The sequence below is a fragment of the Haliaeetus albicilla genome, chromosome 24, assembly GCF_947461875.1.
Source record: "Haliaeetus albicilla chromosome 24, bHalAlb1.1, whole genome shotgun sequence".
Classification (NCBI taxonomy): domain Eukaryota; kingdom Metazoa; phylum Chordata; class Aves; order Accipitriformes; family Accipitridae; genus Haliaeetus; species Haliaeetus albicilla.
In genome coordinates, this window is record NC_091506.1 from 19,907,808 (window position 1) to 19,927,487 (window position 19,680).

Consider the following 19,680-nt stretch of genomic DNA (forward strand, 5'->3'; position numbering starts at 1 on the left):
ATACTTGTCTTTAAATCTTGCTTCCCAGTTTCATAAAACTGTTAGGTCAGATGCTGAGGTCGTGTTTGGTTATTTATTCCAACCCTACAAAGTCCTTATAAGGCCTGCTGCAAGATTCTCAGCTACGTACTTTTCTTAATATATTTGTCCCTCTTTTCCCCCTTGATAAACACTGCATGTTCTTGTATACCAGCCAGGCTATTCGAATCTGTGACATAAGTGAGAGGCTGTCTTGTCACTGAGCCTCTTAATTTTAATATAGTTCATCTTTTCTTTGGTAAATTTTATATGGCTCTAATTATGAAAATAGCACCTCTGGGTTGTTTCAAAGTTGTGATATACCTTGAAGCAACAAGGATATTTTGATGGTAGCAAGCATTCACTGTGCCCTACCACCCTCTCAAATGAAAAGTCTAATTAAAATGGCTGGAGTCACACAAAAGGTAACTGGGCTCTGCCCTGGCTGTGTTTGGAGATCTTTAGATCAATCTTTACCGTTATGAGTGCAGCTCATTGTCCTGGAGTCCTGCAGATCTGTGCCAGAGCTGTTCAGAAACAGCCTGCTTCAGGCTTCTTGTGCCCATCCTGGTTTTTCTGACTCTCACTTGCCAGTTGTTTCAAGCAAAGAGCTGACTTCGTTATGTGGACAAATGCTCCCTAGGAGCGAGCTGATTTCATTATGTGTCTATCAGCCCAGGTTTGCTGTTTGTTGCTGGCAGTGGGTATGCCTGTGAAGAGAATCAGGTATGGAAAAAGTCTCTGTAGCACTGAAGAAGGTTAGGCGTGATGATTAGCCTTTAGGGGTTCAACCACAGCTTTAAAGTACTTATTCTGTCATGTACTTACTCTCTCCTGTACGTGTCCTTCTGGTGCAGAGGGATGAGGAGGAGAAAGGCTCGCTCAGAATAAGCTTGCACTCTACAAATTCTGACAGGTTGTTTCCTAAAAAGTGGGAAATCTTATTCATAGTCCATTTGCTGCACTGAGAGCCTTCTGCAGACTAGCAGTGCTGTACGAGCTGCTGATTTAACGAAGCGAACAGGATGCTTTTTCGCCTGTTACTGTGCAAACAGGTTACCAGCTCGCATCAAATTGCTCAGGTTTCAGTCGAGGTTTCCTGGAAGTTAGCAGGCATTATGCAAATAGTTCATAAAATCACAGATACCAAGATTGTTTTCAAAGCCAAAAAGGCAGTACTTCTTTTTGCAACTCAACTCCCCTCTGTGCTGTGAAGCTTGGAAGTGGGGTTACGGTCCCGCATGTCCCCTACTCTGAATGTCCTGTTGTCTGTTGGGATTCCCCTTGTGCGGGGCCCCGCTGGAGCCCGAATGGTTATGTAAGGATTTTTATTTTATTCTCAGTCTTGGTCTCTGCCACTAGTTGAACTGGATCACTGGCTGAGTGAATGGGATCCAACCCGATCTAAACGGCGTGCAGCTCTGCCACTCGAAAGGAGAGAAGGACCTCCCCCGTACACACCCACTCAGCCTCCCTGCTCCTCTTCTCTCTTTTAAAACTCTTTTCCCAGGCTTAACTGAGGTTGCTCCCGCTGATCAGGAACTCGTACCGAAGCCAAACCAACCGGGCAGCGCAGCTGCAGGCATCGGTCCCTGGTGGAGCAGCAGCTACCTCGGGCAGGGCTGTGTTGTTTGACTCTCCAAGCAGGGGAGAAGATAATGACAATTTTTAGGCTGAACATGAGGCATATTTAACTAGTTATATAACAGTGACCCTGGTCCGTCTCAGCTGGGTGCAGGGAGGCTATATGCGTACTGATTCCCGTCACACCGGCTGGGTGGATTCAAGCACTAGGAGCTATTTACCAAAGTTATTTTCAGAAACCTTAAGTGCAGGTTTCCCTGCCTGTACCCTGGACTGTTTTATCAGGAAGCATTTCCCGCTTGCGAACTGAACAGCCAGTGAGAGTGGATTTAGTGCTCGCTGGGCTGCAGGCAGAGATAAAGAGTTGTCGGGAGTGACTGGAAACTTTTGTCCTGAAGACCCTGAGACAAGAATAGCAGAAGGGGCTGAAAGCGTGCGGCCACATTGAACAAGTGTTGGGGCAGTCACAGGCAGAGGTCTTGCCTCAGTGCACTGAGCAGCATGTTACTCTTGGATGAGTCTCAGCAGTTTCCAGGTAGGACACAGGTTGTTTTTTTGTGTTGTTTTTTTTTTCTTTGTCCCCCCCCCCTTCTGTTTTCTGTTCCCTCTTGCTTTCCTGTTACAGACCATTCATTCTCCCTCCCCTGTGCAGGAGCACCCTACTCAGTGGCTAGCAAAGTGCATCAGGCACGGAGTTTAATTTGCTACCTACCTGGCAGGGATGGAAATGGTTGAATTGTCAGAGTCTTGCAGTGCTTGTTGGTTTGATGGAGTAGATATGAGGAGGAAGCTCTTTCTTTCTTTGTGCTTTAATTCTGAAGACTTTGGTGATAGGACATTCTGGGTCTGGCTGTTATTATTTCTGCTGCTGTTATATTGTAACGCTGCAAAAGTAATTTTTAGCAAGAGAGGAGGCAGCTGTTAACATCAGTATGATTTTATATCCAGTGTCCTCTTCCCCACCCCCTTCAACTTTTTGTGTATACTTTCCCCCAACATCCTACTCGATAAGAGTTTTGAGAGCTTCTTTTGTCAGTGAAATATTTGGTTACTTGCTGACCGGGCAGCAGTGTGGGCACCAGGCAGAGCTGTTGATGCTTGCTGCAGATCCTCTAATTAGTGCCTAATAGACTAAGAGCTACTTGGCTATTTCCGCTCCCCTCCCCCCCCCAATCAAATGGAAGATGGGGCTGCTGCTTAGTTTGCTTGCTAGTGGGAGGATGTTGTCTGGAGAGAAAACTTTGTTCAGATTTGAAGAACTTTCTAAATATGTAATTTAACTTGTTACTTTGAGGTCAGGTACTCGGGGACGCCAAGCTTCTTCTACCTTATTCACATGGCAAATACCTCCAAAGTTCATGCTATGAACTTAATAGGCTGGTCAGAAATGGTCCCGAGAAGTTCCAGCTCTGGGTTCCTGGTTTATTATAGGAGTCCAGTGCAGTGTGGTCTTCATGCAGAGTTTTTATAGAAATAAGCCCTGCAGTATTTGTTGTCCATTAGTGGGAGGGGTGGATTCTAGCAAAACAACCCTTTTCCTGCTTTCTTATTTCTCTGGTTGTGGTGGTAGGACAAAGAAGCTAATTCTGGGAGAGTGTGAACTGAGAAGAGAAAGGAATTACGACACAAAATGAGTTTGGATAAATGAGGAATCTGGGTGATACAAGTGGCTTATGTAACTCAGTCTAGATAATAGGTATAAAAAGAGAAGACAGGGGAGGGGAAGATGCTTTTGGAAATGAGACTGTAGGTCATAGATGGAGGGAGAATTCAAGGTTAGAGGCCCTCCAAAAATTTTGGGTGGAAAGATATTTTGGGGTCATTTGTACAAATGTAAGAGAGAGAGAGTGCAAATGAGCCCTTCCTTGTACAGCATTGCTCGTCAAGTTATAAAGTCTGGGGCAAGGTTTATCACAGTCTGCTCTACCAGTGGGGAAATTATCTCTGTTTGAGGAAGCATTTGTAACTGGTCTAACGTGGTTGTGCTCTGGCTGGTGGATCCAGGAGGATCTCTGTCCCACTTTTCCATAACTGCCTTGTCCCCAGAGAAGATGATAAAACTGCACAAGGTCCCAGAGTGAGTCTGGGGCAGAACTGAGGCATCATGTTCTTCCCTGCCTTTGTGTTTCAACCACTGATCAGTATTTCTTTTTCCCTCTGGTTTACATGGCTTTTTCTCAGTCTAGGTGCCTGAACACTTCTTTGGTGTGTTCAAAGTAGCAAGTGCTTGTATATGCAGTGTTGTGCTATCTGTTTATTACTTAAAAATGTTTCTGGAAAGTTAGAGAGGATTTTAGTTGTTTTTATGGTAGCACCCACCAGCTAGTAAATCAAGGTTTGTTGCAGTACACTACTTATCCCCTGTTTGAAAAGAGGCAGCTGTCCTGCAAGAAAAATGTCTCTTATTTGAAGAGCCCTGTCTCTTCCCCATATACACACATGCTTCTTTTTTTACCATAGAGGTAGCTGTAATTTTAGCAACCTTCTGAAGGAGCCAGTGCTTGTCTTTTTTCCAGGCTGTAATGGGCTGAGCTTTTGGGGTGTTAGATTTTTTTGATGGGAGTGTCCTTGTGACATTGTGGCTTCAATTTGTGTGAGTCTAATTACCATGAACAACTTTGCTGCCCTTTGTCAAACTCCTTTAGCAGCACACAAAGCAGCACCAATATTTTGAAAAGGAAAACTAGAAACAGATTGTTCTTTGAGTGATGGTGTTTCATCCTGGTCCTATTAGCTTTCTCCAGTGCTCTCAGTCACTTTTCTGGCTGCACTTGATGGCAGAAGTGCCAGTGGAATGCGGTGGCACACAGGCTCAAACTCAACAATTTGCATTTTTCTCCCAAATGATGCCTCCCTCATTAAACAGAGTCCTTAAAAATTCTTCTGAAATTACTTAAGAGACTGAAGCAGAAAAAGGGAATGCACCTGAAGTTCTGTGCTTTGTTACAGTTCTAAAAAAATCCACAACTATGTTTTGGTTTTCCAAGTAGGAAATTATATTTAAGGAGAGGAAAGAGAGCCTGTTGGTTGGAGCATAGGACAGCGAGCCAGCAACTTGGGAGTTACTTAGCACTGATGCTTACCTGATTTCTTTGCCTTAGTTTCCTCCTCTGCGTGATGAACAGGAGGGTGTTTCGCAGGTTATTGTGAGGACCATGTCGTGCTTGTGAACTCCTTTGACACTGAACTAGAGTGCAAATGCCAGGTATTACAATTTTGAAATCTCTCCTCTCTTATACTGTTGCCATCATGAGCAACAACAAAGGAGCACTCAGATGCTGAAGGATGCTTTACGCTGGGATTATTTCCCATGCTGCTCTTTTAAATTAGGAGTTGAGTATCAGCTGTCTTCTCCCCCCTCCCTGTTATCAGGTCCTGAACAAAGCTATGGTGAGGGCTTGAGGCAGAGATCAAAGTTCAGCTTGTGCTTGTTGTTTGTTTGCCATTTTGGTGGCCTTGGAAGTGTGTGGCAGCAATAATCCCTTCTTTATTATTTCTTGCTGCTCTGAGGGTATCCTGGTGTAAAGCTAATACCACAACTCTCAGCTACCTAGTGTAAACTAATGCTTATGTAATCATTGCATAATGCAGAATGCTTGCTCCCCTACTCGTCCTCTTTTCTTAGTCCCTGAAATTTATCCCTAGAAGAGTCATGGTAGCAGCCAGCTGGATTCGCTGTGCTGGGAACATGTCAAGCCCCCATAGGCATCTATTTTCTGAAGTTGGGAGGCGAAATTTATCTTCGTTAACATAAATCAATGTTTATCCACCTTAATGGAATAGTTTGTTTTTTGGTTTTTTTTAAAGTTTTGAACTATTGTGAAAATAAATAAGGTCTGATTGTTAGATCTGGTTACTTGTGGTTTAGATCCCTATGGTAATTTTTGTAATCTGGCTGGAAAACTATGTTCTGGGTTACTAGTTAACTGGGATAACCAGAAAGGGGAGGTTTCAGTTCCCTCCTGCGCGCTGCTCGTTGAAAACTTCCCAGCACTTGAGGCTGAAACACTTCCTGACTCCAGTGCAGCAGTTTTATGTAACTCGGTTGCTCTCGCACACCCCCAGCTAAAGGACAAATGTAACCCATCCCTGCTTCACTCGCTACCTTCGCGGGTGCGTTTCCTGGCTTTGTTTCGTGGTCTTGACTAATGCCCACAGTGTCAGTGTGTGTGTGGGGGGGGGGCAGGTTTGAGGACTTTTATTGGGAAAAGCAATTTTGATTGTATATCTAGAAGAGGGATGCCAGGTAGCAGCATTCTGCCTTTTTCCAGTTCTTGCCGTCTCAAAGCACTATGAAAATGTTTGAATTGAAATTTCAGAACCCTCCTTTGAGCGTATCAGAGCTGGAAACGGGCACGAGATTGCCCAGTGCTCCGGAGTAACCATCAACCTTTCCTCCGTGGTGCCTGCGAGAGGGAGGACGACCTGACGCGCACCCTTTCTGGGCTGCGTTCGGGGGGCTTGTGCAGGGACGGGAGCGAGGTCCCGGCGGGGCTGGGCACAGCTGCCCCGGCGCGGGGCTGGCCGCAGCGGCTACCTGCTGCGCTCCGGTGGCGCGAGGTGCCGGCGGCTGCAGGCCCGTGCCATACAACGGTTATATAAGTGCTCTTTGGTGTTTATGTAACCCAGGTCTCGGCGTCCGCAGTGTTGAGGCCCGGCCAGAACAAGAGCTCTTGGGTATTTGGGGCCTGGTTCTGCTTGCATAATCCCAGGGTTAGAAGATATATTGCCTGTCACCGAAGTTGGCTGTTTGATGTTCCAGTTTGCCTCTCGGCACTTCTTGGCTGCTTCCTTTCTCTTTGGCTTTTGGGTGGTATCTTCCTTGCTCCTGCCCTTCAATTCTGCTGCCTTTTGTTCCTGAAGGGTTCCTTCAGGCCAGGAAAGGAGCTTTATTCTGCAGCATAACCTCATCAGTAACTGATATGCTGAAAGATCTCTGAAGGAAAAAAAAGAAAGGCAGTGCTGCCTTATAACTTATCTTTTAAAGTTTTCCATCGATTGGGACTTACTTCCTGCCCAAGAAGGAGGCTGGAGATGAATTTGGCTTTTGTGTGTTCCTGGTCTGACTCCCTCCCCGTGCCCTGGCCCGCAGAGCCTGTGCTGGTGGTGTTTTCTTCAGAGCTCATTTCACGTTTCTCCCCTCCATCCTCAGGTCCTGGGCTGGGGATGGAGGCAGCCTGCCATTTCTCACCAGCAATCTGCAGATTTCACGTAGGTGTCTTGAACTCACAGTGACTGATTGCTTTACAGATACCTAGAGAAATGAAAAATGTGTTACTCAGACTTCAAGCAGAGCTATTTGTTATACCAATATGACAGTCTCTGTGTCTGGTTGCGGTGACAAGTATGAAAGACAGACCTGAGGTGGTTAACTCCTAGATAAATCAGCAATGGGAATGAAGATGTTAGAGCTGATGTACGTGCCGTTTGACAGGCGAGGGGAGCTTCCCTTGAGAGCAGGCAAGCTCTGGGGCTGGGCAGGCTCAGCCCGAAAGATGCCTTTGTGTCTCGCAGCAGTGTGGCTGTGACTCAGCAGGACACCAACCATTGCAGCCAGCAGCAGAGCTGGGGTGAAAGCAGTGGTGGAAATCGGTCATTCTTCTGATCAGTAGGCTGCGTTCAGCCAGTTGAGCGGGGACAGCGTGCAGCGGAGGGGCTGGGGGCTGCAGGTCCCCCTGCCTGAGGCACACAGCGTGGCTGCCCTCTTGGCCGGGGTGCCGCACGCCTGGCCTGGGAGCTCCTCGCGGCCGTGGCCCTGGTGAGGAGAGGACATCCACGAGGGCCACCCAGACAAGCGCAGGAGCACCCCACGCGTGCGAGAAACCCCCGGTGCAGACAAAAGGCCGATCCCGGCTCGGCGCTGGCTCTCGTGTTGTCAGCGAGTGGGCGGCTGCTCGCGGCTGGAGAGGCCCGAGAGGCGCCTGGCACGCTGGGTCCCGGCGTGCTGGCGGGAAGCTCGGCCAAGCGGGTGCTGCGGCGCGGCCGGCGCGGGGGGGTAGGTGTGCCGGCTTATATAATGCTTACATAATTAGGGCTTTGTTAAGCAGTTGTGGCTGGGAGGGGCGTCCTGCCATCGAAGACTGAGCCCGATTATTTTCCGAGGAGAACAAAGTCTTGTTGCTAATTAGCTGCCCTGGTAGTGGCTGCAGGGGGTAGCCACGGCTCTGAGTCCCTGGAGGGGCTGTGTCCCCCTCCGTCCACCCTGTGGGGTGGCTTTGCTGGTGCTTGGGGAGGAAGGAACCAGGCGTTGATGTGTGTCAAGCCCTGGGAGGGGGGCTTCGTGGCTCTCCTGGATGTTGCAACAGGTAGGGCCTGGAGGAAGGGAGTCTGAGCTTCCCCCTTTCACCTACACCATCCTTGAGGGGTTTCACAAGGAATTTCCTGGCTCCAGCCTTGGGGTGCTCAAGGATTTTTGTAATGCCGCCTCTATGAGAGGGTGCTCTGTGCAGACACCTCTCCTCCCTTCTTGCATCGCATTCACGCAACAGCTGCACCAGTTGCATACAAAGAAAGAATATTCTGAAAATATTTAATTTATATTCCACAGCTGAATACAGGATGAGCTAGAGCACTCTGGCTGTTGCCAGCCTCTGAGGTGATTGCTGTGCTGCACTTAGAGAACTGCAGTTCTTCAGGTGCCGAGTACAGTTGAACTCTGGCATCACCTGCACACCTCTCCAGTGCCCAGTGCACTGGGAAGACATCACATAACCCCAGAGAATATCTTTGAGCCTGACAGTGCGTTTGCAGTCAGGCTTGCTCTGCAGAGTCGCTTCTCTAGCCTTTGGCACAGTTGTAGTTCAGTGTGTCAGTGACTGCGAGTGTTGCAGCTGGAGCTGTGCAATTAGTCTTTCTTGTGCTATCCCTCAGTGCTCCTCCCATTCTTGCTTTGACAGCTCAGTACTGGCTGTAGTAGTACTAGCTAGTACTAGCTAGTCTCTGACAAGCTATTGCCCGCAAACTGCATGGAAGTTCCCAGAATGCCTGCAATAATATTTAACTGCTCCTTGTTCTTTGTTCAGGACAAAAGAGAGCTCCTGTCGTGGTTTAACCCCAGCCATCAACCAAGCACCATGCAGCTGTTCACTCACTTCCCCCCACCCAGTGGGATGGGGGAGAGAATTGGGGAAAAAAACTCATGGGTTGAGATAAGAACAGTTTAATAGGACAGAAAGGAAGAAAATAAAAATGACAATAATAACAATAAAAGAATTTGAATATACAAAACAAGTGATGCCCAGTGCAATTGCTCACCACTCGCTGACCGATGCCCAGTTAGTTCCCGAGCAGCGATCCCCCCCAGGCCAACTCCCCCCAGTCTATATACTGGGCATGTCGTCACATGGCATGGAATACCCCTTTGGCCAGTTTGGGTCAGCTGTCCTGGCTGTGTCCCGTCCCATCTTCTTGTGCCCCTCCAGCCTTCTTGCTGGCTGGGCATGAGAAGCCGAAAAATCCTTGATTTAGTATAAACACTGCTTAGCAACAACTGAAAACATCAGTGTGTTATCAACATTCTTCTCATGCTAAATCCAAAACACAACACTATACCAGCTACTAGAAAGAAAATTAACTCTATCCCAGCTGAAACCAGGACAGCTCCCAAAGCAAGAATTAACTCCTCACTGCTCTGCATGCAGCTACCTTCCTCACCATGCATGCACATCCCTGTCCTTAGGGTAGGAAATAATGCGGAAAGACTAAACAAAATAGTGCTATTTGGTATCCTGAGTTTCTGTAGTGAAATGATTTTAGAAATAAACAAGTGTCTGTTTTTTAGTGGTATGCCTTCCCAGCAATCATTGGCGTTAACCCTGGCAGAGAAGTTGGCCTCCCAGGCAGAGGGTGTACCCCTAGTTAGCCACATTAGCTAGATAGTAACTGAGGAGGCAAGGAAGTAACCACCTTGCACAGTGTTTTGTCTACTGAGGGGTCTCTTGGACCTTCTTGTGCAGCAGCCTCCGGTAGGGGACCTTCAGGTCTTATCCTGAGTGCCAATTTCTGTACTCCTAGGAGTGTTGGACTGTTGCTAGAGCAGAGCTGTGAGTGTTTACTTGTGTGTGCACAGATACTTGGACTTACTGAGGTGTGTCTTGGAGTGTGGAGATCGGATGCAGCTATAACAGTTTCTCACACACCTCGATGTCAGGAGAAGACTGCATTAGTTACAGAAATCTCACGCCTCAAAAAAATGTACCTGCTGCTTCACGACATTTCACAGCAACCTGAGCCTCTTTGTAGAGCAGGCTGTATGTGTCGAGAGCAAGTCACTGCTGAATCAAAGATGCTAGAGAATATTCTCCAGGCTGTATCCCATGCTGTTTTAAGGAAAGTTGGAGAGTATTCTGCAAGAAGGAAGTGATGAGGTGAGTTTAGTAAGCTTGGGTGCAATAGGAAGTGCCCAACTGTGGGACAAAACTTTTGCTGTGTTATGCATCATGAGTCATACCTGTGTGCAGCGTTTAGGGGCGGCTCTGACAGTCACACCACATAGGGAGCATCTGAAGCAGAGTTATACAGAGTAGTCACAACTCTTTTCCTTCCGGAGACTTCTAAACTGTAATATGCAAGTGTTGGGTAAGAAGCCAAACACTTCCCCCTGCTTGTATGTACAGCTGGGGGTGGTGATTGCTGCTGCTTACTGAGCAAAGAAAACTGGCAACCCTTGGTCTGCAGCACAAACCAGAGCTGTGTTGTAGTCAGGTCTATTGGGTCTTGACGGTGCGGGTGCATTTAAACCTCTAAAGTGCATGAGAAAGGATAGTCGTGCCCCTCTTGGCATTCCGGGTACCTTGCAGGATGGAGTGCCTGGGTGCGTGCAGGTGTCTGTAACCAAGCACCAGTGGGAACTGCCTGGGGACCTCTCAGAGAGCTGTAAGCCACCTGAAGGAGCAGCTTCTTGACAGGCTCACTGGCTGCATTGATGCTATCACCACTACTCTCAGGAAACCCTCTCCGTAGAGCTGGTGCCTCTTCTGGTGGGCACAGTGCAAAACATGCAGCAGAGCTGGTGTGAATCCAGCAGTTGGTGTTCCAGCTGATTCTCAATGCCCACAGTGTGTAAGCATGGGATGGGTTTACATCTTTGTCGGCGACCACAACTGACCCATGGTTGTCTTTTGCTGAGCGGACTTGGGCGTGCTCTTTCGCCCAGCTGCGCTTGGGCATATGTGGCTGATGGCGCTGTGCAGGGCTGTGCTGGGTTGTTACCCATGGGCTGGTGGCAATGCTTTTCTCGTTGAAGCAATGTGGATTAACTGCCCAGGTCTTCCTAGAGTGCGCTAACAGCTTAAGCATGATCAGGCAGTAATCAACATGCAAATATGGCTGATGAATTTTTGTGTTGTGTAAAAAGCTACTTGTATAGCCATGTCAGAGTGGCATGTTGAGCTCCTGTTACAAAACCATAATTGCATTTCTGTTGTAGATGTAGGCTTGGCAAAACTGGGGCAGGAATTATTCCATTGATCACCTGATGGGACCTGTTCAACGAGGCCGTTCCCACACTCCCTCCAACTCAAAGACTAAACCTGTTCTTGTACAAAATGGGTTTTTGTGTGTGTAGTTATTGTTTCTCAACGTGTTTCTGTCCCAGCGTGGGTCCCAGTTACACAGCTTTGAGCTCACCATGCTGGACTGCAGCCACGTGGCTGCAGTGGGGATCCTTGCTTTTCATATGCGGTAAGATTTAGGCTGTCTCCACAATCAGGAGTTTAATACAAAACAGCAACAAAATAATTCCTGCTAGTAACTGCCAGCTCATGTCACAGGTGTGGTGGGAGCTGTTGCATGGTTAAACTTGTGATTTTATCATTGTGTTAGTTAAGCTTTGTGAAAAGCAGCTTTATTCATTGTAGTGGCAAGGGCAGGACCAGCCTCGGGAAGCCGGCTGTCCTCTGAATCCCACTGCAGCTGAATCAGTGTGATGTTTGGTACTGTCACTAGCGTGGAAGAGATCTCAGTGTCTAGATGCGTATGCGTCAGGAATGTGGGCTGAGGCACAGATTGTGTTCCTCACCTCAGAACTTGTATTGGCAGGACAAACACCAGCCTGAGCAGACATGGCTGTCACGGATGAGGGCCTGTACTCAGTGCAGGACCAAATTTATCACCAGATTTTGGGCTTTAGGCTCCTGGTCAGATGAGAATTATATTGTAAAAAAAACCTGTCTGATCCAGCTGTGTGTAGGTTTCACCAGGGCTTGCATTACATATGATTAAGAAAGAAAAGGTAAAATGCAGAGGTGGAATGAGTCTACGTAGGGATAGCACAACAAATACAAAACCATATAGAGGAGACACTTAATGGCCTCAACTTTGGACTGCTGAGCCTTTGGATTTTGTTAGCGTCACCCTCGTCCTGAAGGCACCCTTTCCCAGCACAGTGCGGGTGGCAGAGTCGCTGCCAAAGGAGGTGACGTGGGTAATTGCTGGGGTGTGGGGAGAGAAGTGCTTCCTCTTCCAAACAAGCTTGACTTTGTGCTGTCTGGTGCCTTGTCAAGGTCCCCTGGGCCCAGGGTGAGATGGCAGCAGTGTAACCATGGCAGTGTTTGGTCTCCCGGATAGTCAGTCACTGCTTTAATGACTCATCCCGGAGCATGTGATCACGTGTGCAGCCTCCCCGCTTCCCTTTGCCCTATTTCATCCAATCTTTTGATCTAGTTATATAACCAGGAGGCGAGAGGGGTGGGGGGAAGGAAACAGTGCTGAAGAACTGCAGGTGATGTGACTAAAATGTGTCTGTAGCTCAAATAGCAGAGCTGTTGTCTGGGAAGCCTGGGAAACTGGGTTTATTCCCAGCACAGTTCTCTGTCTGCAAGTGAATGTGATGCATGATATCTGTGCTTGTAAGTTTAAGGAGGCGTGGTGGGAGGATGGGGCACCAGGACCTTGGCTGTGGTAGGATGACTGCCATGATTGTAGCAGCGAAACCCTTTGCTTTTATCTTCACATGCAACATAACTCTTTCTTGCATTCATCATGAGATCCATTTCATCCCATAAGTTGTGGATACCTGTTTTTCCAGTATGTGTAGGACTGGCTGGCACTGATGTTCACTGAAACTTTTGGGCTGCTGCTGGTATTGGTCCATGGTGGGGTGAGTCCTGAAGTCCTAAATGGATTCTGACAGAGACTTTGAGCAAATGCTGGGACAGGTCTGATGGGATGTCTGGAGAGGAAGCTTGCAAAGTTGGTGCTTTTGACCACAGTGTGAATCTAGTTCTTGTCATCTTGATTTTAAGAGGTGATGCTGGTGGTAAGGTTAATTTAATAGGCATATTAACGTGGCAGCTGTAGAGGTGCTGTACATGCAACGTGCTGTACTGAAGCATCCTTCATTTAAACTCCCAGCTTTTTGAGAAGGGATGCTCTTTGTCTTCAGGTCCCATGGAGTCACAATGTGATGCTGGTTGGTTCTGTATTACTTCATCTGCCACATTCTTCTGCACTGATGTCTTCTTTCCTTCTTTTCTTCAAAGTTCTGTCCAAGTGTCACTTCAGTCATTAGCTCAGATACACAGTATAAGCAAGAAAGCTGATTATGAGATGAGGTTCAGGGTATCTCTTTGACTGACACAAGGGAACAAGATGCTTCAAAGAAGCTATTACAAGGCTTGTCAGAAACAGTTTACTTCTAGGGAAGCTTTTGAACAGAAACATTTCCTTTCTGTGCTCTGCAACCATTAGCTTGGTCACTGGCAGCCTGCTGAAGAGCAAAATGTCACATAGAACAAGGTGTCATTTCACATAGTGCTTTAAGACTGAAATCAGCCACTAATGGAAGTCTGAAAATAGGAGAATGAAGAGAAAAAGGAATGCGTGTGATTTATAATATAGAAAGAATATTGCCATGTACCATTTAAATCGTGAGAGTGGAGCCTGGTATAAAACCACTGAGCTGCCTGCTAAGCCATGGCCTAGTGCTTGAACCAGATAACCTCTTGCATGGTATGTTCTGTTAACTTGGAAGGTGGTTACAGAGGTGTCATATAAATGGAAATTTCTGCCCCACTTGAATGATGTGAAACAAAGAAAAAGAGATTTGAGTTCCTTGTTTTAATCAGAGCTCATCGGGCCCCTGTAGGAAAACAGGTCCTTAGGGGCAGCAAGTGCTCTACATGGACTGAAATAATTTTGCCTTGTTTTCTTGTCAGGATACTTTTGGGCTGTGTTGAGTGGTGTTAGTCTTGGCTTTCACTGGGAACAGAACCTTCACTGTAAAACTTTTTAATACTCTTTGAGTGGCTGTCAGAAAGGACCCCAGTTTTGACCCTCAGAGAAACGTGCTTGCAAACGCGTGAGAACAGGGATTGTTGGTTCCCATTCAGCTCAAATCCTGATGAATGCTCATGTAAAAGCCAGCTGCCAGCTTGGCAGAATTGTTCTCATGTCATTACCTCCTTGTCTTTTCAGACCAACCCCAGGAAGCTGTGTTCAGCGGTGACCATGTTGAACATGCAGAGGATGGAGAATGGCAGCGCTCTACTTCAACTACCTCATCTCAGAGTGAGCGGGCAGAGCGACTTTTGCAGAACCAGCACAAGAGCCTGGCCTCTGAGGACACCAAAAAGAAGAGGGCTCAGAAACCGTCTCACATGCGGAGGAACATAAGGTAAGCAGCAGCAGGACAGAAGAAGCTAGGGTCCTGTATAGCCTTTGGGTAAATTGGGATCTCTGGACTTTGCTTTTGAGCTACATTTTGCCACTGCTGGCAAACCAGATGGCTTTTCTTTTCCAAAACCCTAGGATTTCACCAGTGGGAGTAGTATGATCTCAGACTGGAGTGCTGCATGTGGGTGCAGACTTGTTTGGTATTTCAGAAGAGTGAATATTTGGTTATGGAATATCTTGAAAAAATTACGTATTTGCTGCTGGCTTTTAACAAATGTAGTTGAAAAACAGTGCCACCATTAAGTAAACATCCAGTTTCAGATATCTGCTGATGAGGATCCTATTGCAAACAGCCTAAAATACAGTCCTTCCCTCTGCTATCCTGGGTACTTGTTGGCAGGAATGCTGATGCTGTGACTGGTGACTGAAATGTTGGAAATCAATTTCACCTGAATTTTATAAAGCAGTATTACTTGATTGTGTAAGTCAGCACATATATTCTGGGGCAAGTTATGAGGTGGTAATTCACTGTGAAATTTTGTTCAAGGGCATCTAAAATACTCAGAGGAGTCATAATGGAGCAGGAACTCCTGTGGCAGCAAGTGGCTCTTTTGCCCTGTGTGTAACATGCTGGTGGTCCTTGGTTCCTATTTAAGCTTGTTCAGATTGATTTACTTAAAGCTGAAGGAATGAGCGTTGAGTAGGCCTTGGAAACTGAGACCTCATTAGGATGGAGGAGATGTCCCTGCAGTGTGGAGCTGGGTGGATTTAAAGGCTAGTTTGAGGGAGCTGGATTTTACCACTGCTTGTACTGCACCTCTCCTCTGGCAAAAGAGCATTCATTTCCAGGGCTGCACATGTGAAACTGAAGAGGGGGGAAAGCAACTTTTGGAAGTAATGAAAATTACCCATACAGGTAAGGTGCTTTGAGAGCATCCTTTGAAACAATTGCTAAAGCCATTAGAGGTTCTAGTTCCTGAAAATGCTATGTCAGAGGAGAATCAGGGTGATGACTTTCTGTGGGCGAATTGATGCCTTTTCTTCCCATACATCTTCTTTGCATGACTTCGTGCATTTCTGTTTATAAACTGCATAGTAATAAATAACATCCTTTCAGATAGAAGAACTAGTCTATGATAACCTAGTTTAAGTATATACTTACCCGCTCACATTTTTCCTCCTTTCATTATTTAGCTTCTGTCAAACCTTTGTCTTTTCCTTACTAATAGTAGTGTTACCTGTAGCTGGGAAACACAGTCTTGAAATAGCTGTAGAATTTGTCTATAGCTTTTGGCGATGATGTTCCTAGTCAGTGTAGCTGACAGACTTCCTGGAGCTTGTCAGTCATCTTTTGAGCCAGGTGTACAGCCATTCACGTTTTTGGAAGAAATTGTTTGAGTGTAACCAAATCATGTTTCTCTGCTCCTGTGTTCAGAAAGCTGTTGCGTGAGGACCAACTGGAAGCCGTGACAAAAGCAGCCCAGCAGGAAGAGTTGGAGAGAAGGAAACGGCTAGAACAGCAGAGGAAGGATTATCCAGCCACTATACCAACTGTACCCCTAGAGTTTCTTCCTGGTAAGCAGCGGGAGATGCCACCTGAAGCAAGATTTTTAAGGATAGAAGCTGAATGAGGAAGAAGTGCTATGCTTGTCTGTGATAGGACAAGGGGTAATGGTTTTAAACTAAAAGAGGGTAGATTCAGACTGGACATAAGGAAGAAATTTTTTCCGATGAGGGTGGTGAAACAATGGAACAGGTTGCCTGGACAGGTTGTAGATGCCCCATCCCTGAAAACATTCAAGGTCAGGTTGGATGGGGCTTTCAGCAACCTGATGTAGTTGAAGATGTCACTGCACATGGCAGGGGGGTTGGACCGGATAACCTTTAAAGGTCCCTTCGAACCCAAACTATTCTATGATTCTATGCTGCACTTGGACTTTCAAGTGTAAACTCTTGAAACAGCTGTTCCAAACCACTTGTTGGTTCAGTGTAGTCAGTTCCACTTCTGAGCTAGTTCTGAATCAAGATGCTGTGGCTGCATGGTGAAAGGTGGCAAGTAACTTTTGTGGAAGATATTTTGACAAGTCAATTGTGTGTAAGCGGGATGCTGGAACAGGTCTCTCTTGTCTTTCCAACTGGTATGGAAGCTTAAACCAACAGACTTGACAGAAATACCATGTCCTTTGTCCAGATCATATATGTACTGTGAATGATCTGGTAATGCATGGGTCTGGTAAGAAGGATAGTGGAACAACAGACTGGGTGCGCATATGGTTGTGATGTAACCTTGTCCTGTCTTGCATGTTTCAGCAAGCAGTGAAATAGCAGGCAGTATAAATGGTTAAGCATCACCCTTGTCTTCCAGTGAATATGTCATCTTGCATTCTAACCTTAGTTTATGGCACAGCCTCTCAGACTGGTGTAAAGGGCAGAGAAGTGCAGTTGGAAGTTGTGTTGGGGCAAGGAGTTCTTGAGTTGACTTTGCCTCTTGAGAAAATATATATTCTCCCTTAAGTGCAAGTGTTCAAAACATTTTTGCATATAGGGAAAGGAATAAGAACTATTTAAAACACTTGTTGCAGAGTAGGTTGCAGCCCCAGAAGAACATCATTGCTTGCTGAGTCATTGCAGTGGTGCTTATTTGGCCCTGTTAGCTATCCTCTCTCCCCACCATGGCAGTACTTAAACATACAAACAAATGGTCTTGATCAGCAAAAGTTGTTTATGGTATGTGGGATGTAATTATTACAGTGTCCCTACTAACAAAGGGCAGTTATCATCCCTTCAGCAGTTGGTACTTTCTCTGCTGGTTGAAAACCAGCTTTTACTTCCGAGACCCCCCCTCCAAAAAAAAAGAATAAATTAAAAAAGGGACTTCAGCATGTTGCATGGTCAGTGTGCCCCAGCCAGGGCATGCAATAGAGAGGGTGCAATGGGCTATTGTTTCGGCATATTGAGAAAGGAGGAGATTGTGACCCAGGAAGCTGAGTCATAGCAGTATTGTAGACAGTGAGAGTCTATTATGGAAAATTCCAGAGCTAAGTTACTGGAGCAAAAGTGGAAGGAAATACTGTCTGGTTTCCGAACAGTTTTGTCTCCTTCTCCATTATTATGAATTACTTATTGTTTGTAATTTATGTTTGTAGAGGACATCGTTTTCAGAACAGCAGAGGCTACTCAGCTCCCCCCTCAGGTCCTGGCTGAGGAAGTGATTTGCCTAGATAGTACCAGCAGTGGCAGTGAAGATGATGCTAAAGGAAAAAATAGCATTAAAGATGGTAAGTGACCAATTGCTTCAGCCTGGTCTTCTCACAATATGCAGTTTATTTAGCCACAAGTCTCCTGTTTTCATCTAGTCAGATGCTCCAGTAGTGAATCACTTCAGATTTTTGTAAGCCTATTGGTTTCCAAATATATGGCCACTTCTGGCCTTTGACTCCTAAACTGACATTTAAAAAATGGCCTATCAGGCACTCTTGAGAACTTGTATTTATTTCTGGTTTATAAATGCACTTAATTTTGCTTGGTGCTCTGCTGAAGAATGCTTACATGAGATGTGTGTCATCTGCTGTGTATAAAATGAGCATCTAAGTATTCTGATCTGCAATTTAAAGTGGGTTTTGTGTCCCTTGTCCCAAACGGATCTAACCTGACTTCTTTATACCACTCCAGTAGAGTACTTCAGCCTGATTTTTTTGGTGGTCCTTTGACATTGTATCAACAGTTAAAATACATATCTGGGTTTGGGAATTAAGAGGACATAGGGAGGAGAACATAAAACACTTACAGAAACTGTCTCATGTTCTGTTTGGAAGCCCAAATTAGTGTTCTCTGAAACATGGGGAAACTCAGGGAAACTCATGCTTTTATAAGCTGCTCTGAGGGGCCTGATGTGTGCCTGGATTGTGCCTGCTTGTTCAGAATAAGTCATTAGGCCAGTGTGGAATTGCAAAAGGTGGTAGCCTTGTTTTCCTGATTTTTTTTTTTTTTTTTTTTTTTTTTAATGCATAATAAACCTTGATGTCAAGTTAACTTTTGCCCTTATTCTCTCCTGTTTTGATTACTTTACAGAAGTGATTGAGCTGAGTTCAGGAGAGGATGATGCCCTCCAAATTGTGGACAGCAGTGATTCTGGCAATGAAGGGGAGGAGGATGGCAGTGAAGAGAGCAGTGGCTCTCATGTGAATGATGCCTTAAATAAGTCAGATGCTCTGGGGCAAGTCATTGTCAACATCAATCATCCACCAAACGAGGAGGACATTTTCCTGGCTCCCCAGCTTGCACATGCAGTAAAACCTCATCAGGTAGGCTTTGTTATCCTTGAAAATGCAATGAATTCAGGCAAGCCTGCCTTGTAATCTCAGCAGAACTTCTTTGGTGAGCTCTGTGACCAGCCTGGTTGTGGTGGTGGCGGCTGTTGTGGACAGTCAAATGGTAAGGACAAATTAAAGGAAGGCCAGGGCTATCTATTATTTCAGCTATTGTTATCATCAGACCTTTGTATATTTAAATGAACATTTTAAAAATAAAATTATATTTATAAACAAACTAATTGACCCCAATTCAAATTCTCTGGCTACAAATGAATTTTGATTTATTGTTACATTCTCAGGAAGTTTCATGAGTATCTAAAAACACTGACTTTCTGAGCCTTCCCTAGATTAGAGTACTGTAGTGAACTTGAAACATCCCCTTTATATTTTCATGGTTTATGCAATCTTACTGTGCTTGCCACTCTGTAAATATATACTGATCTTGGTTTTTTCTCCACCATTCTAATACCTTACCTACTTTTCTGTCTAGATTGGTGGGATCCGATTCCTATATGACAACTTGGTCGAGTCCTTGGAAAGATTTAAAACCAGCAGTGGGTTTGGGTGTATTTTAGCACATAGCATGGGCCTGGGCAAGACCATACAGGTCATCTCTTTCTTGGATGTACTTTTTCGGCACACGGAAGCAAAGACTGTTCTTGCCATTGTACCTGTAAGTAGCCACATGAAGGGCTGGCTGAGGGACTTCCTTACACTGCTTCTTTCTTTGTGTAGAGAATATTGATTAGTGTCCTGTCTCACATCAAGCTCTATCATACCCTTGCTGCTCTTCTCCCTCTTTCGTTCCCTGTGTCCCTGAGTTTGCCTGCTGTGGTCTGCTCCTTCTGTCTGGGCACAGCTGGGTGTCATTTCCTATTCTCATTTTTGCCTTAAAATCCTGAGTGACTCAACTAGGTTCTTAATCCTTCCATGGCTAACTTTTTCAGGTGAATACGCTCCAAAACTGGCTAGCAGAATTCAACATGTGGCTCCCAGCACCTGAAAACCTTCCTGCTGATTATAACTCCAAAGAGGTCCAGCCCCGCACCTTCAAAGTCCACATCCTGAATGACGAACACAAGTAGGTGTCAGTAAAAGCCTTTTGAGCTCTTGGACTGCATCTTAAGGAACTGTTTTCAGAATTGCTGTTGCA

The 19,680-nt window shown here is 45.9% G+C and overlaps 1 protein-coding gene across 5 annotated transcripts in view; it reads left to right on the forward strand.

Annotated features, from left to right (window-relative positions):
- The window catches only part of RAD54L2 (RAD54 like 2), a 72,189-nt gene that overhangs the window by 34,685 nt on the left and 17,824 nt on the right, over positions 1-19,680 (forward strand). For 4 of the 5 annotated variants that reach the window (XM_069769609.1, XM_069769608.1, XM_069769613.1 and 1 more), the window contains 6 exons: positions 14,017-14,215; positions 15,650-15,789; positions 17,361-17,492; positions 18,286-18,518; positions 19,018-19,200; positions 19,475-19,608. In XM_069769609.1, the coding sequence (XP_069625710.1) occupies positions 14,017-14,215; positions 15,650-15,789; positions 17,361-17,492; positions 18,286-18,518; positions 19,018-19,200; positions 19,475-19,608 (1,021 nt within the window). Of the gene's footprint in view, positions 1-1,402; positions 2,138-14,016; positions 14,216-15,649; positions 15,790-17,360; positions 17,493-18,285; positions 18,519-19,017; positions 19,201-19,474; positions 19,609-19,680 lie in introns of those variants that run through there. The other variant, XM_069769612.1, reaches the window with a different exon arrangement.